General features: G+C 37.9%; 1 protein-coding gene across 7 annotated transcripts in view; it reads left to right on the top strand.

The window, feature by feature from the left end:
• The window catches only part of LOC149197188 (uncharacterized), a 154,958-nt gene that overhangs the window by 88,578 nt on the left and 49,990 nt on the right, over nucleotides 1-16,390 (top strand). For 6 of the 7 annotated variants that reach the window (XM_089405759.1, XM_089405760.1, XM_089405763.1 and 3 more), the window contains 4 exons: nucleotides 7,204-7,365; nucleotides 7,517-7,592; nucleotides 7,692-7,737; nucleotides 7,884-7,966. In XM_089405759.1, coding sequence (XP_089261885.1) covers nucleotides 7,204-7,365; nucleotides 7,517-7,592; nucleotides 7,692-7,737; nucleotides 7,884-7,966 — 367 coding nt within the window. The remainder of the gene's footprint in view (nucleotides 1-7,203; nucleotides 7,366-7,516; nucleotides 7,593-7,691; nucleotides 7,738-7,883; nucleotides 7,967-16,390) is intronic. The other variant, XR_016254745.1, reaches the window with a different exon arrangement.

Genomic DNA, 16,390 nt, shown 5'->3' with positions numbered 1-16,390 from the left:
TGAGTCAATGATGTCATCATTCCTTTCATCAGAAAGCGATCCATCAGTCTACATCTGGCTTTGCTTCATGTCATGCGGCAATCATACTATCTTCTTCGGAGGGATCTTACATCCTTCTACATGGTCCTCTAGGAAGACATCGACAATTCTTCCTTTGACAGTCCTACATAAGCCCATTTAGATATTTGTTAAAAAATAAGAAATGAACACTTAAATCAAAATTACCTTTGTAATGGTCTTTCATCATGACATCTTCTAGTTTGCATCAACATCTTACATACATGTTGATATATCTCCCAAAGATATCCATTGTCAAGGGTCTCCGTCTTTTTCAGACTTTCATCAGAGTCTTCATATATTTCCGAGAGATTTCCTAGTCAAATCTTCTAGCCCTCGGATGTGGATTGCCTTTTCCATGTTTGCATAGTTCACGATCTCTTCTTTCCTTTCTTCACACATTTCATTCCTAGGAACTTCTAATTAGAGTTCCTCTAATTACTGTCAACCACCTCATTTTCATGAGGACATATTATGTTGATTTCATCTAGTGTGACCTATCTCTTCTTGCATCCTTTCAGAGGAGATCCTTTTCCTTTGATCATGCTTCTCAAGATAGAGCAACGATCCATGTTACTTGCAACCATACGACATGACTTTATAGTATTGAATACAAGCATACATACCTCATTTACCTTTAGGTCATCTAGCCTTCTTTTAGCAACTTCCTTGATTGAAAAGAGCTTCAATCCCTTGATCTGCTTCCATCTATCATACCATCATCCCATGAATTCCACAAATTGGAATTCCTGATGAAACACTTTGTTTCCTCTCTAGATTGGTGAACCTTTCGATGAAGATTTCATTAGAGAAATTTGAGGATCTTGAATATCCCCATCAGTAGATGTTTCCTTTTTGACTGAGGTATGATGAGACTTGTCCTGGATGACTTCTTCCTTTCCTTAAGTTTCCAATGAGGTTCCCAAGAGCTATAACCTTCATAGTTGACTGTCATAGATTTTATTCCAGCTGTCCTTCATGTTTCCCTATGGAGATGTCACGAGCTCTTGCTTCTAACACTTCTTTGATGCCATGATGCATCCCATCATGTATTATAGCCATATCTTATAATAGAAGACTTAGGAACTATGAAATGAACTTCGGTGAGGAAGACTATCTCAGTCATAGTAGAGATCTCTTCTCTTCCTCTTTTGTTATTGTCCCTTTTGAGCTTAGGATAATCTTTCCTATAATATCCATAATTTTTACATCCATAACATTGAATCTTAGCTATGCTCTTCTTTCCTTTCTGAGGACCAAATTTTCCAAACTTCCCCTTCCTTCTGACAAATGTTTGAACACTTTTTGCCCTCAACCTGTCTTCTCCTATCTTGCATAGAAACCACAAGTTGTTGAATGGGATGGCTTTCTTATCCTCGTAGACATTTGTTACCTTCTTCATCAATTAGTTCATTTAGAACAATGAAGATTATCTCCTTATCCAATATCATCTCTCCCAGATTTTGCAGTTGAGATCTTATGAAGATATCCCTTTATCCTTTGATACCTTCAATTTGTGTAGATCAAATCTAAGTGATATGACCTTTCTTATCGCATCTTCAGAGAATAGTTCTACCAACTTATCATATATCTCTTTTGATGTCTCCAATCCTTCTATATAGGGAATGAGGGGACCTTTCACTGATTTCATAAGAATCCCTTGAGCCCTTTGATCCCTTTCCATGTATTCAGATAATGCTTGACCTTCAGATGGTTTGGAGACTTTTCCATTGATATGATCAATGACTTCATTTTCTTCGAGGACTATGTCTATCCTCCTTTTCCATGCAAGGAAGTTCGATGACCCAACCAACTTATAGATCTCCTTGCAAAACGAAGTCATTTTACTAGATTAGATTATAGAATAAAAGATACTTACTTGACAAGTGAAGATGAAATCTTCAACTTGATCCCTTTGATGATGGTTGACGAAGATGTTTTAGTGCTCTTTTGGACGATCTTCTTGCAAATGAAATCCTTTCTTCAATAAAAGGAGATTGCCATTTTATGATGACAACACCTTTTGATCTAGCTTCCTTTTGGATTTCAAGATACTTCAACTTCAAATTGATTGAGAGTGGATCCCAGGAATGCTTCTTAGATCGAGCCAGGGTTTTGACTTTCTTCAAGATGATGATGTGATCTTTGTCCTTGAAGTGCTTCTTTTGGATGTATTGACTTCAATCTACCTTGATTAGTAGATCTCTTCAACTTGATGAGGGTCTTTGTGGTCTTGATGTTTAGAGGATACCAAGACTTTTGCTTGTGTAGACTTCTTCTTCGATCTAGGGTTATGATGCTTCCTTTGTAGAACTTGACTTCACGATGATCTTTGCTTTGATGCCTTCCTTGAAAATTGATCCTTGAGTGTCTCTTGATTAAATGCCTTTCCTTGACTTAGTTAGCTTAGCCCTGAAACCATGTTGAGAAATCTAGGGCATCGGTAGTTAGGTGATTTCTCTTCAATTAGTAACTGCTTGTGAGTGCTTTTTACTTCTTTAGATTACGATCTTCTTTACTTAAATTATTAATGTTCTTCTTCTTCAAACAGTTACCAATGCATGAACATAAATAGAGAAGAGACATAGAATGTAGGCTATCAACCAAGGTCAAAACCTCTCACTCTTTGAGAGGAAAACTCGCACAAATTCTTCTTATAGAGATTTCAATTGGCGAATACCAAGATCAAGACCCTTGACCTATTTGCCACTCCAATACCAAGACACAAGTGCTCTTGACAATCAACCTTCTTCTTGACTCCTCTTCCACTTCGACCTTCTTAGCATTGAGACATTATCACCATCGAGATCTTACTACTGCCTTGACATCGAGATCTCCTTTATTGTGAGACCTCTTCGCTGTCATATTACCGAGGCCTTAGTTCTGTGATGGCACCAAGTCCTTGATAACACTGATTGCTATTGTGGTGCACCGAGCCTTTATAACTGAGATGTTACCGAAACATATTAACATCATAAACGAACTCTGATTTCACTAGAATTATCTTCTCACTGAGCATATTGAGATATTCACCATGACTGTGATATCAACGAATTGTCACTACACTAATATGGCCCCCAAACTGTGTTTTTTGTACTGTAATAACACCGAAATAGAGATACCTCCTTCCTGTGATGATATCGAACCTTGCTTACTGTAATTGCGTCGAAAATAACTCACTATAATTACACCAAACTTATCCCTGTCATGGACATCTGAATTGCAGAGAGATCCGAACTTGTTTATCGTGGAATAGGTCGAGCTACCTATTTATAGTAGTCCGTCCATGTAATTAGCCGAAATGATATTATGAATCGTTGTCTTTATTTAGGTGAGCCGACATGAGTTTTCTACTTCATCTCAAGGCCGACTTGAAGAGGAGAACTTGTCCTTGTCTTTGGAGGACTTCATGACAATTCTATAGACTCATATACATTTGTAATATGCCCAAGAAGGGGTTCTTCATACATGACATTGACTCTTTTTGACTTTAATGACAAATCCTATAGGCTTTCAATGGGAGCCATCTAAAAATAAAATCTCTTGCTCATGAAACCCATGAAGCAAGCATTACAGTAATAATTTTATTTTTCTTCTTCACATCATTTACAGAAATCACAATTACATGTCATTATGAAGACTGAACCTAGTTACACTTTTCAACACTTTGATGCTTAAAATTAGATGCCACTAGATGACCTTTTGAGGCTCCATGATTGGGCTATATATATAGTTTGGAGGGAGCCTAATTTTTAGGGCTGACCTAAACCAAATATAAAAATTTTCTCTTTTAAGAGACATGTCTTTTCATTGGAGCAACTTGAATCAATTAGGGTTGACTTGGAGCAATAGGATTTGGCTTCTTTAAAACTTAATTTTGTATTTCGTGTTGCTCTCTTTCAATGCTGTCTTGGACAATGGACTTAGGTCAATTTTAAATTACCAATTTGACCTTCTTCTAGAGGCAACAATGAAATATTAAGGCCATGAATCTGTGGGGCGAGAACTGGTGATACACCCATCCATTTGGGGCATCAAACTGCAAACATGAATATCTCTTCAACCAAGAGGACCCATAAATCGTGCCACCTATCAAATGAAATGGTGTGACAAGGAAAACCAATCTAGAGTGTTCTTTGCTAGTTTTTTTTATTATTGTGGTAGCATCAGGCAAGTGTTCTAGCCACAAATGGTGCTAAGAGGCTAAGGAACATAGGATTTCTAATACCTAGAAATGGTTCACGAGATATGGCTCCGAAACACCTTAATTACAGTCTAATTGAGAAAAGTTAGTTAATTAATTAAGGATGTTCGATATTGTTGTAGGGACTTCTATTGATGAAATCTAATTGATCTTAGCCGTTGATAGAGATTTAATCTTGGTCGTTGAAATTTCAATGAGAGATTATAGGAGCATCTTGAAGGGATGGGGAGAGATATAGTGGTGAGAGCATCAACCATCTTGGAAAATCGAGCTAACTAATTAACAACTTCAGTGAGGGCGTAGTTCGGGCCAGAGGGAGAGCTTTGGAGAGAGGGAGCAGCAGAAAGTAAAAAAGCAGGATTTCGAAGAATTTATGAGCAGTTTTCTAGTGCTGGAGAGTTAGGAAAAGGGAGGGTGAATTCTTCTGCAGAGAGAACCGTATAGGGAATGCGAGTTAGCCAGTCCAGTGGTACGAGTTGTCGGAGGCTAGGTTTGAGTCCGGGAGGCAGTTTTGAGAGGAAGAGGGAGGCTAGAAGATCAAGTTGGAGGCAGATCCGGGGCTGTGCATATTGCCCAAAGCTAGCAATGCGAATTCCAGGTAGAGTGTGCGAGTTTGCCAGTGTGGGGTTCGAGCAGACCAGAAAAGGCTGAGTTGATTGCAGAGGGAGAAAATCTTCTCCAAATAATTTTGCTAGTATATTTGCCGGAGGATTGCCAGTTGTGCATCCAAATTATTGTACTCTCAAAATTTGCTGCATAATAATAGAATAAACCCTCATCTGCTACATCCGTTTTCCATTCGAGGTTTTTCTGGGGACTTTTAGTCGAAAATAATTGTGTAGATTTTTATGTGTGTGTATCTATTTCTCAGTTCTTGATTTTACTTCTACGATGTATTTTTATTGTGAAGAATTGCAGTGTGATTTATTCGTTATTTGCCATAAAACAAATAAATTGCTAATCAGTTAGAAGAATAAACTCCAGTTGTTGCAATTTAAGGAAATTTCACAATTCGGTCAGTTATATCTCTAGCTCATAGATGGGATGGCAGATTCACTACATGGACATCAAGACAACATTCTTCAATGGGATGATAGAGGAGGAAAAATACATTGAACAACCAGAGGGCTTAGAGACACATGATAGGGGCACACATGTGTGCAGACTGAAGAGAGCTCTATACGGGGTCAAACAGGCTCCCAAGGCGTGGTATGGTTGGATTGACAACTACTTGCAGAAAATGGGATTTGTCAAGAGTGACACAGATCCCAACCTTTACTATTTGATGGTAGAGGGTGAGCCACTCTTCTTAGTGTTGTATGTGGATTAACTCCCTCTGATTGGGTCTTCAGGGCTCATAGAGGACTGCAAGAGGAACTTGGTAGTAGAGTTTGACATGAAGGATTTGGGACTAATGCATTACTTCTTAGGCCTAGAAGTATAGCAAAGGGACGAGGAGATCTTCCTTGGTCAAGGGAGATACACGACAGTTGGGTAGATAGATGCGACAACTTGATATTGCGGGCAACGAAAGCGGATTTGGTTGTTGGCTAGGTAAGTCTAAGTCGTTTTGATTTTATTTTTATTCCTTTTGATTTTTTCTTTTGTTTTATGTAATTTTTTTTTGTTTTTTGTTTTTTTGTTTTATAATTCTATTTTTTTTTTAAATTTTAAATCTGGACTTTTTTTTTCTCTTTTATATATATATATATATAATTTTAAATCTGGACTTATTTTCTTCTCCTCTCTCTCTCTCTCTATATATATATATATATTTTTTTTTTTTAAATAATTTTTTTTTGTGGTTTTTTTTTCTAATATTAATATATATATGTATATATATATTTTTATTTTTTATATAAAGTTTTTTCCTTTTGACTTTTTTTTTTTAAATGGCCAAGGCCTCTGACAAAATCAGTGATGAAGAAACTCCAAGCTTGCTGTAGCAAATGCTTTAGTCACGACGACAACAAGGTTGACGATTTTTATGGCCAAGGAATTGGATTGGAGAACGAAGTTCTATGTAGCAGCGGAGCGGCCAGAGGATCGAACAACTCCAATACCAAATGAAGCGAACAAAGTTCGTTCTTCAGTCTAAATACTCCAGAAGACTTGGAATATAAAGATCTCCATTGAGATACAAGAATATGTATTAAAATGTATGAGTAAAAATGATGATACAAATGAGAATGAGGGTCCTGCTTATATACTAGGCATGTGCCTCTTCATGGAAAGGCATGCCCCATTTAGACATGCCTCTTGAACCTAATTACTAATTAACTAATCACTATTACAATTATTTATATTTAATATATTTTATTCATAACAAATATGCAAGATTGCAAATAAGTAGGCCCCTGGATTGGCGATCACCGTGATATGGAGTATTATGTAAACTATGAGATTCAAGATTCAAATCCCCTTGATTATTGCGTCCCCGCGGGAGGGGCACCTAAAGGTATAGTTGTAGCAGTCGGAATCGATCCCATGCTACGTGAATACAAAACCTGCCTAATTGCTGCTTCCTCTAGTAAAAGAAGAAAAATGAAGAAAATGTATGCAAATAATCGATGGAAGTTGTAATACTCTATACCCTAATTACTTATGGGTGATATTTTTGGTTGGGTAGTTTGTTTGAGTTGCATTGTCTAACTGAAATACATTTGTATGTGCTGTCATCCAGTTTGAAATGAATAGTACTTTGTGCAAGTCAAATCCATTTTTCTCAACTTTAAGTTGGTTTTGCAACTGCATATCTGTTTGCGTTTACATTTTAGAAAGTCATTGTATCACTGATCTTTTGCAATTTGAGTAATGATAGTAACATGCCAAACTAGAATATATGCTTATTTTCTGGTGTAGTCTATATTTATATTCTAGATATTAGCTGATTCTTTTTTTTTAATTTACATTTTTCCTGAACTTTTATTTTCACTGATCAGTGCCAGTGAAGAAGGAACCACTGGAGTTGAGACAAGGTCGCAGAAGGACCAATAGATTCCTTTTCTCCCGGCAATTTCTTTTAAAAGGTTCTAGCTTGGGCATTGGAGGGCCTGAATCCCCAGTAAAAGCCCAAACTGTATCAAGTGATTCCAAACATGAAGGTCGGATATGAGCAACAAGTTCCATCTCTGTGAGCATCTCAGTATTTGTGCTGAAATATAGATTTCTTTTAGTTTTTTGGTATGGAATGTACCACTGTAACTTGCAATTTTAATTGTGAGACTTATTTATACAAAATTGCATGTCTTACAGGAAAATGGAAGCATGTTAAGAAAGGTTTTCAGCAGCGGAACCAGTCGATGCACTTTGGTGCCCCACTCAGAGATGGGTGAGCATGTTGAAAAAGTGCACTTTGGCGTATCAAAAAATGCACTTCAAATTCTTTGATGCTTGGTTGGTTTGTTACATGCTTATGGTTATTTTGCAGATATGTTAGCAGTTCTTTTGGGTGGAGATGGGGTGCTTTCCATGAGGTACAATCGGGAGAAGTTATTGACCAATGACCAAATATGCTAAGCTATTGACCAAATATGCTACAGTGTGCAATGTTTTTGGGCTACAAAAGTTTTTAAATCTGTATATAGTTTATTTTAAAAAATGGCATATACATATCTTGCAGGGCGTTGATGTGGCTGCAGAACATGGTACAGCAATCCTTGCTTCAGAAAAAGGAACAGTGACTTTTGCTGGATGGAACGGTGGGTGAGTATTTAAAACTTTTGAGTGATTTCTCAGAAAAGTTATAGGCTTTGTTTTAAAATCTTAGAGCAGTTCAAAGTTGAAAACCATTTTCAAAGTAGTCCCAATTTCTATAAAATTCCTTATGTTTCCATAATTTTTTGGTAGGTATTGATTTAAAATCTTAGAGCAGTTTAAAGTTGAAAACCATTTTCTAAGTACTCTCAATTCCTATAAAATTCCTTATGTTTCCATAATTTTTTGGTAGGCCCAAATGAAAACAGCAAGGAGTGAGGCCATTTTATTGCCTAAAAATTAGTTTTTTTGAAAATGCTTAATATATAACTTCAGAGAACATATAAGTTCATCGGAGTCCAAGATGTTTACAGCATGCAAACCACATAACTGCCAAGAAGAGCTTGGTTCTTCAAAAGCTAAAAATGCTGGCATATGAGCTGAGTTCTCATAGGGAGGGACTCAACATCACAAGAAAATGTCTGGAGGTGAACCTGAAGGAATAGAGCCAACCTTTGTTTAAAGCTTTTGAAATCCCTAAGAGTAAGCAATGAGGAACCTTATTGAATATAACTTTACAACAATGCTTCGACAAAAAGCCAATTGCAACCAACCAAACTAAGAGACAAAGGTATTTGCAGCTGAACCTGACTGTCCAAGTGTTTCCCAAAAGAAGCCCCTTCCATGAGAGTAGTGAAGAAATTTCAACCTCCACTCTGGTTATCAGTTTTCCTTATCACTCCATGCATTTAGTTTTAAATCCAAGCATGATAAAAATTCTAAAATCTAGAAATGACAATATTTTCTGAAAACACAAATTTAGATATTTCATAACCGCTGAAATTGTAGAAATAAAACACAGCAAAATTATGACAACCACACACAGAAAATAACACAGTTATTTTTGGTCAATGTGACCCTAGAAAAACCCCCTACAACTCTTGGGAAAAACCAATTTGAGAGCTCTTCTTTATTTCTGAAAATGCTTTTACAGAGAAACTGAAATACACAATAAAAATTTCAGCAACCACAAATTACAATTTATCTCAATTTCCGTGCTTGAGCTCCACCTCGAAAATCGTGCCAATCAGCAAATAGCCAAAACAGAAATTTTCCAGCAATAAAACAACATTAAAAGATGCACGAACTACCTCGAAAAACGTGCTCAGAACTTGTACGGATTTCAACAGTATGATTGCCTAAAAAATCGTGCCCAAATATGCCTTGAAATTCGTGCTCTTGCTGTTGTTCCTCTTCCTCGATTTTTGTGCCTTACTCCTACTGTACGGTTTTGCCTTGGGATGCATGCCAATAAATGCTGCTACCCAGATTTGCTGAAATATCTTCTTGCTACTCTCCTTCACTTTCTCACTGCTTAGAAATTTTCTCCTTGCTCTCTCTTCTCTTTCTCTCAAATGCTCATGAAAGAATGAATTGATTTTTTCCTTTTCTCTTCTCCTTTTAATCTCTAAATGACTTTTTGGGTTACCCTAAGATCTAATGGTCGGATTCATTTAGAGTTAGGGATGAGAATAAATGTGCATTTAATTCTCACTTTCTATTTTTTAACTCACCCACTTAAATAAAGACCCACTTAGCCTTTTATTTCCATAGTCGCTTTTTCACTTTCTAATTCTTTATTGACTTTAATAAAGTCACCTTTAAATTAGAATGTAACTTTACCACTTATAAAGTCAATTTTAAATTAGAATGTAAGTTTACCACTTATAAAGTCACTTTTAAATTAAATTGACTTTACCACTTATAAAGTCACTTTAGGAGAAAAGTACAAATTAATTTGGACACTTTCCCCTAGGCCAAAGATCAAAGCCTTAGGGAACCACTTGTCCTTTGGTACCCAAATTTTAACAAGTGGAGTTACAAAAAGGGAATGAAACTCAACATGAAACCAAGCCAAAGAAACTTTGGCAGGTTGACATTTCCAAAAATCATTTTGAACTGTCTCATCTTTACCATAATGCACACATTGAATTAGTAATGCCAGATTTGTGCAGCCTACTCTTGACAAGTTGGCAGCCAATCCTTGATGAGGCAGTAACCACCTAGAAACTTTATATTTAAAGGAGGCATTAGCCTTCCAAATGTACTGAAACCTTAGCCATCACTCCACCTAATCTCCATGTATCCACCGTTTATTAATTTGGTGCCTCGATTAGAGGATTTCCTAACCAACTCATAAAGATCCCTTGTCTCATATATATAATAGGCGTACCATTTATCTATCTCTAATCCTTCCATACAGGGCCTTCCCTAAGCAACTGCATCTTATATAAACAACTTTTGTGGAATTATACAATATATCCTCTAAACCATTGTTGTCAGAACCATAAGGTTTTTGAATGTGGTTAATAGTCCTCCATGTGTGCCATCTCTGATTGTTTTTATTATACAAGTCCTTCTGAAAAGAACTCTTTCTGAGCTGTACTTTTACCAATTTGACTCTCTAAAAATTGGCATGTCTATATTGATTGGGATGCTAAATCGTAGGGTCCCCTTAAATTGCCAATAGATAAATCTAGAGACTCCCTTCCAAGGTGGCCACATTGTCTTGAGTGGAACTGAATCTTAGATTACTAATGCCTTCAAATTACTGATAATTTTACAAATAATGCATTAATCCCTCCAATTCACTGAGCCCATGTAATGTGCCCGAGGGATTAAGTGGCCCAAGGGACGAAGTAACCTATCGATCCCCATAGGCTATAGTCCTCAATAAAGGGGAAAACCACAAAATACCCAATGTCAGGCAAGTTTTGGGGCAATTGGGAAAAGAAACCCAAAGTTGGGGTTTCGAGTGAATTTTACTCAATCGATTGAGGAGATAGCCTCTCTAGGAAATCTATAAGTACAAGAGGGTTGAATTCATTTGGATCATCATTGGATTGGATCATTTATCTCTGTTTTCTTTGAGCCTGAGGCTCTGAGGGTTTTAAGACCCCTTCCCTCCTATCAATTTCGGTGGTGAAAGATTCCACCCTAGTTGATAAATCTTTTTCTCTATTTTATTTCTGATGGTACAAGAAGGAAGGAGACAAGTCTTGGATTGAAGTCTAACATTGGCAGATCAGCAAAGAAGGAGATCGGAACTACCTGTGGCATCCTCATGAAATTTTGTGCAAGATCAGGATCTGTCGGTTAGAGAAAACAGAGCCTTGTGGCTTGATCTCGTGGATCTAAGGCTTGAATTCAGAATTTTGTGACTCAAATTCGTGGATCTGTGGCTTGAATCCCAAATTTTGTGACTTAATCTGGTAAGTCTATGGTTGAATCTAGAAGTTTTGTGAATTGGTTTTGTGAGTTTGTGGCTTCAAATCAAAGTTATGTTATTTAGTTTTGCTGGTTGGAAATCTGTAATCTATGGATGGGAGAGACCCCCCTGAAGCTGGGGCCATTGAAGTTCTGGGCCATCTGAGCTCACGTTGTGGTGAAATACCTCTGAACAAACTTGCAAAGATATTATTCCTATAGCCGAATCTTCCTGTGGCTCAAATTAAGGTTGAAGGCAGGCAGAAGAGAGGCTGAAGTGAATTCTTGAAGCTCTGACTTGGTAGACAGAAAGGTGGCTGAGGGCTGTAGCAGCCTTAGATCTATCACAGTAGGTAGGCTTAGGCCCAATACAGTTTCGAAGTTGTTTGGGCAAAATTTACTTGAGATTTTCGTTAACTGTGGTATTTGATTAGGGCATCGACCTGTTGACCAAGAGTCTACCACCGTTATGTGTGGATTACATCTATCTGATGAAGCCAAAGTTATTCTAGATTGTTGGACACCTAATCCGCTAAGGGATAGTCAAAGGGAGTCCAAGAGACCTTGGAAGATGAATCCAAGAGTCACGCCAATGTATTATAAATGTATATCTTGTGAATAATAAAGGTATCTCATGCTTTTCTTTCATATTCCTTCTATTCCATGTGTGTGTTTAACATGGTATCAGAGCCATGATGTGTGGCCTTCTCCATGTGTTTCTCAACCACTAATTGTGTGGTCTTCTTCCTCATTGTGCGTTTATGCTTTATATTTTCTGCCCTGCCATTCCCTGCCAACTCTGTCAACCCTAACGCTTCTTTACTCTCGAAGCCAAACAACTGCAGACGTTTTGAAACAGAGAGCTGGGGAACAAAGTGCCTGAAGGAGGTAGACAAAGTGTCGGGGAAACATAGTGCAAAGGAAAGGAAGGACTTGACTTGTGCTTGGAGGTTCTTCTAGTCAAGGGTCTAGGGTTTGGCATTGATCAAGAAAGAAGCTTCAATAAGAGAAAACTTACCAAAGGGTTTTCCTCTCAAGAGGAGAGGTTTTGGCCCTAGTAGAGAGCCAACATCTTGTGTTCTTGTTCTTATGTTTTGGTAGCAGTTGGATGAAGTACACACACATGCATTAATAATAAGAAGAAGAAGATTAAGCTAACAAGAAAAAAAGTAAAAAGACTCCACAAATTGTTATCAACTAACGAAGAATCCTACTATACCTTATTGCCCTAGATTCTTCAACAATAATGAAGGGATATCTTCATAAGATGTCAATTGCGAGATTTGGGAGAGATGATAAGAAGATAACCATCATTGTTCTAAATGCACTAACTAATAAACTAGGTAACAAATGTCCACCGGGATAAGAAACTTACCTCATTCGACAACTTGTGGTTTTTATGCAAGATAGAAGAAGACAAGTTGAGGGCAAAAGTGTTGAAAGTTAAAGGACTGAAACATTTGCAGGAAGGAAAGGGAAATTTGGAAAATTTGGTCCTCAGAAAAGAAAGAAGAGCATAGCTGAGATTCAATGCTATGGATATAAAAATTATGAACATTACAAGAAAGATTGTCCTAAAGGGACAATATCAAAAGAAAGAGAAGAAGCCCATATCACTGAAGAAGTGGAGGAAGCTGAAGAGAAGAAGTCAAAGAAAAGAGGAAGTAAGAGATCTCTTCTGAGATAATCTCCCTCACAAAAGGTCTTGACATAGCTTATAAATCTTATGTTATAGGATATGGCTATAATAAATAATAAAGATGCATCGTGACATCATGGAAGCATTAAAAACAAGAGCTCATGACATCACCATAGGAAACATGAAGGATGTCTAGAACAAAATCCATGGCAATCAAATATGAAGGATATAGCTCTTGGGAACCTCATTGCAAACTTAAGGAAAGGAAGAAGTCATCTAGGACAATGCTCATCATACATCAAAAAGGAAACATCGGCCGAATAGGGACATACAAGGTCCTCAAGATTCTCTGATGGAATCCACATCGAAGGGTTGACCGATCTAGAGAGGAAGCAAGTGTTTCATAAGGAACTCCAACTTGTGGAGTCCATGGGATGATGGTATGATGACATAAGAGATAAAGCAGATCAAGGGGTTGAAGATCTTTTCAATCAAGGAAGTTGCTGAAAGAAGCCAAGATGACCTAAAGGTAAATGAGGTATGTATGCTTGTATTTAATATTATAATGTCATGTCGTATTGTTGCAGGTAACATGGATTGTTAGTTCTACCTTGAGAAGCATGATCAAAATATGCAACAAAGGTAGAAGGCATTCAACATCCGAGACCAAGAAGAGTTGACTAGAATATCTCCCAGAAAGATATGAAGACTCTGATAGGAGTCAGAAAAAGATGGAGACCCTTGACAATGAATATCTTTAAGAGATGTGTCAATCTGCATGCAGGATGTTGATGCCTACAGGAAGATGTCATGATGAAAGACCATCACAAAGGTAATTCTGATTTAAGTGTTCATTTCTTATTTTTGAACTAATATCTGGTTGGGCTTATGTAGGTTTGCTAAAGGGAAGATCTGTGGATGACTTCCAGGAAGACCATATAGAAGGATGTAAGATCCTTCTAAAAATATGGCATGGAGAAAGTAGCATGACATGAAAAAGCTAGATGGAAAACCAATAGATCACTTTCTGATAAAGGAAATAAGGACATGACTAACTCATGGATGAAAGTGATGGATGGTCTCTGCCCTATGAAGAAGACCCAAAATATGAAGACTCCATGACAAAAGAAATTTATGACATCGAGGAAGGAAGGAGTTCTTCAAGCAGCTAGTTGTTCCATGTTCTCCACATGAGGAATGAAGTGATGTTACACTTTTTATAGAGTCAAACTTGTCTATGAAAAGTATCCTCCAAGACCTTGTCACTTATCCTCTTCAAGTCGACCTACAACGATGGAAGAACACGCTAGAAGAAGTCGGCCTAACTCTTGAGGTCATGTCGGCCTAAAGGACTTGAGAAGAATTGTATATATAGCCACACTCGGCCTCACTTAGAGGCAAGCAATTCGACATGCATTTGGTGAACAAGTGCGAAGAAGAAGGGCTACAAAGAGAAATGCGAAGAAGTGATAAGGAGAGTTTCTTTTGGGCAAGTGAAGGAAGTTCCTTATGGGCAAGCGAAGGAGGATTCTTCTGGGCATAGCGAAGAAGGTTTGTTTTGGGATCAACGAAGAAGAGCTTCTTTTGGGGCAACAAAAAAAAGGTTTCTTCTAGGCCAACGAAGGAAGGATTCTTCTGGGATACTTGTTTTGGGTAATTGAGATAGAGTTGTAGAGACCGAGATTCTCTAGAAGAAGCCAGTGGGATCATAGAGACCGAGTTTCTCTAGGAGAAACTGAGAAGAAGCAGTGTGAAGTATAGAGACCGAGTTTCTCTAGGAGCCGAGGAGAGCAGTTCGAGATCAAGAAGAAAGTCGAGAAAGGGAAGAGGCAGAGCATCAAGGTTAGTGACAAGGTTCTTGGGAGGATACTAGAGTTAAGGGTTTTTGTCACGGTCTTGGTACTCATCAATTGAAGATCTAGAAGAAGAATTTTGATCGAGTTTTCCTTTCAAGAGGTGAGAGGTTTTGGCCCTGGTTGACAAGCCTACATATTGTGTCACTTGTCTTTTTTTGTGCATATTGGTAATTGTCTTGATGAAAAGAACACAATAATAACATAACGAAGAAAAGACTATAAGCTAAGAAGTAAAAGTGTATCACAAGCTATTATCAAGCAGAGAAATCTTTCAACTATTCATGCCCTAGATTTCTCAACAAAAGGGGATTATTTAGGTCACTCCATATCGATTCATTGATTTATCCTTCATCGGTGAATCCATAATATACAGGTCTCCTCCCATCAGTGAAACTCTGTAAATAGAAGGGAATCTTAGATGAGGTGACAGTGGGCGAAGTCTCCATTTGTTGCCCTTGGTCTAGCATTTTCCCTTTAGGGATCCCCTTTAGGTCGCTTGCTAGTTTGAGCGGTAACATTTTGGCGTCATTGTTGGGGACACGGGGACACGAAATGTGTGTTTTGTTCCCCATATGACATATTGACATATTATTATTGGCGACTCCATTGGAAGAACGAAGCCTTGGTTCTTCGTTTGATTTCAAAGTTAATGCTTGTAGGGTGAAACAAGCATCTATCAAGACACCTACATTCACCCTGACGACTCCATTTTCAAATCTAATGTGTAAAAATCCTAAGAAATGGACCATTTCGAGCTCCCTCCTTCTCCCTATGATGACCTTAGTCCTGAAGAAGCTCTAGAGCACCCTGACATCAAGAAATGGATGAGAGGTTGGATGCCTAAATTCAAAGGAAGTCCTAATCAAGATCCCAATGTCCATCTTGACGAATTCTCTTGGGCTTTAGCCTTGACAGGGATTGAAAATGAGGACACAATCATGAGATTGTTGGCCTTATCATTTGTAGGCCAAGCTAAAGATTGGTATGATAGCCTCCCCCATGAGATTGCCACTGAATATGAATATTTTGAAGATGTCTTCTTAGAAAGATGGGGTGGCACCCCTCATGAAGAATGGATAGCTCGTAGATACCCCTCTGAGGCAAAGCTACATGATGAAAGGAATAATCTTGAAAGAGTCTTGGTAAAGGTGTGGAAGACGCCTCAGGTTCCCCTTTAATGTCTGAAGAGAACCCTCCTCTCGTTACATGTGACAAGACCTTGGAAAGGGGGTTTGGTGAAAGCTTTGGTAATCTAGGTGATGATCAATCTTCGTCAGGTCCACATGACGAACCAAATGACTTTGAGAACATGTGTATTGAGAAAAATGAGTCTATGGAAAGTGAAGTTGAGACTAACCTTAACTTTCTCAAGGATAGTACTCCCGATGATTCTCCTTTTGAGAACTTTGAGGAAGGTGGTCCCATTAGCCCCTTAAAGGATGACATTGAAGATTATTTCCATATTGAAAAGGAGAAATGGGAAGTTGTTGGTCCTCAATTTGACTGTGCTCCCGTTTATGACACTGACAAGAAGGATGAGGTTGAGAGCGGTCCTCCCTTTCTCTGGGGTATTATTTATGAGGACATATCCATCGATACCTTGGGGAAGGAGAATTATCATTTTCCCTTGCATGAAAAGGAGCAAATTGGGATGATTGATTTTCCTTTTTG

Source organism: Pinus tabuliformis, chromosome 2_2 (genome assembly GCF_031772625.1).
Source record: "Pinus tabuliformis cultivar Carrire ecotype Pingquan chromosome 2_2, CPIR1, whole genome shotgun sequence".
NCBI lineage: Eukaryota > Viridiplantae > Streptophyta > Pinopsida > Pinales > Pinaceae > Pinus > Pinus tabuliformis.
This window is presented reverse-complemented; position numbering and strand designations above follow the sequence as displayed.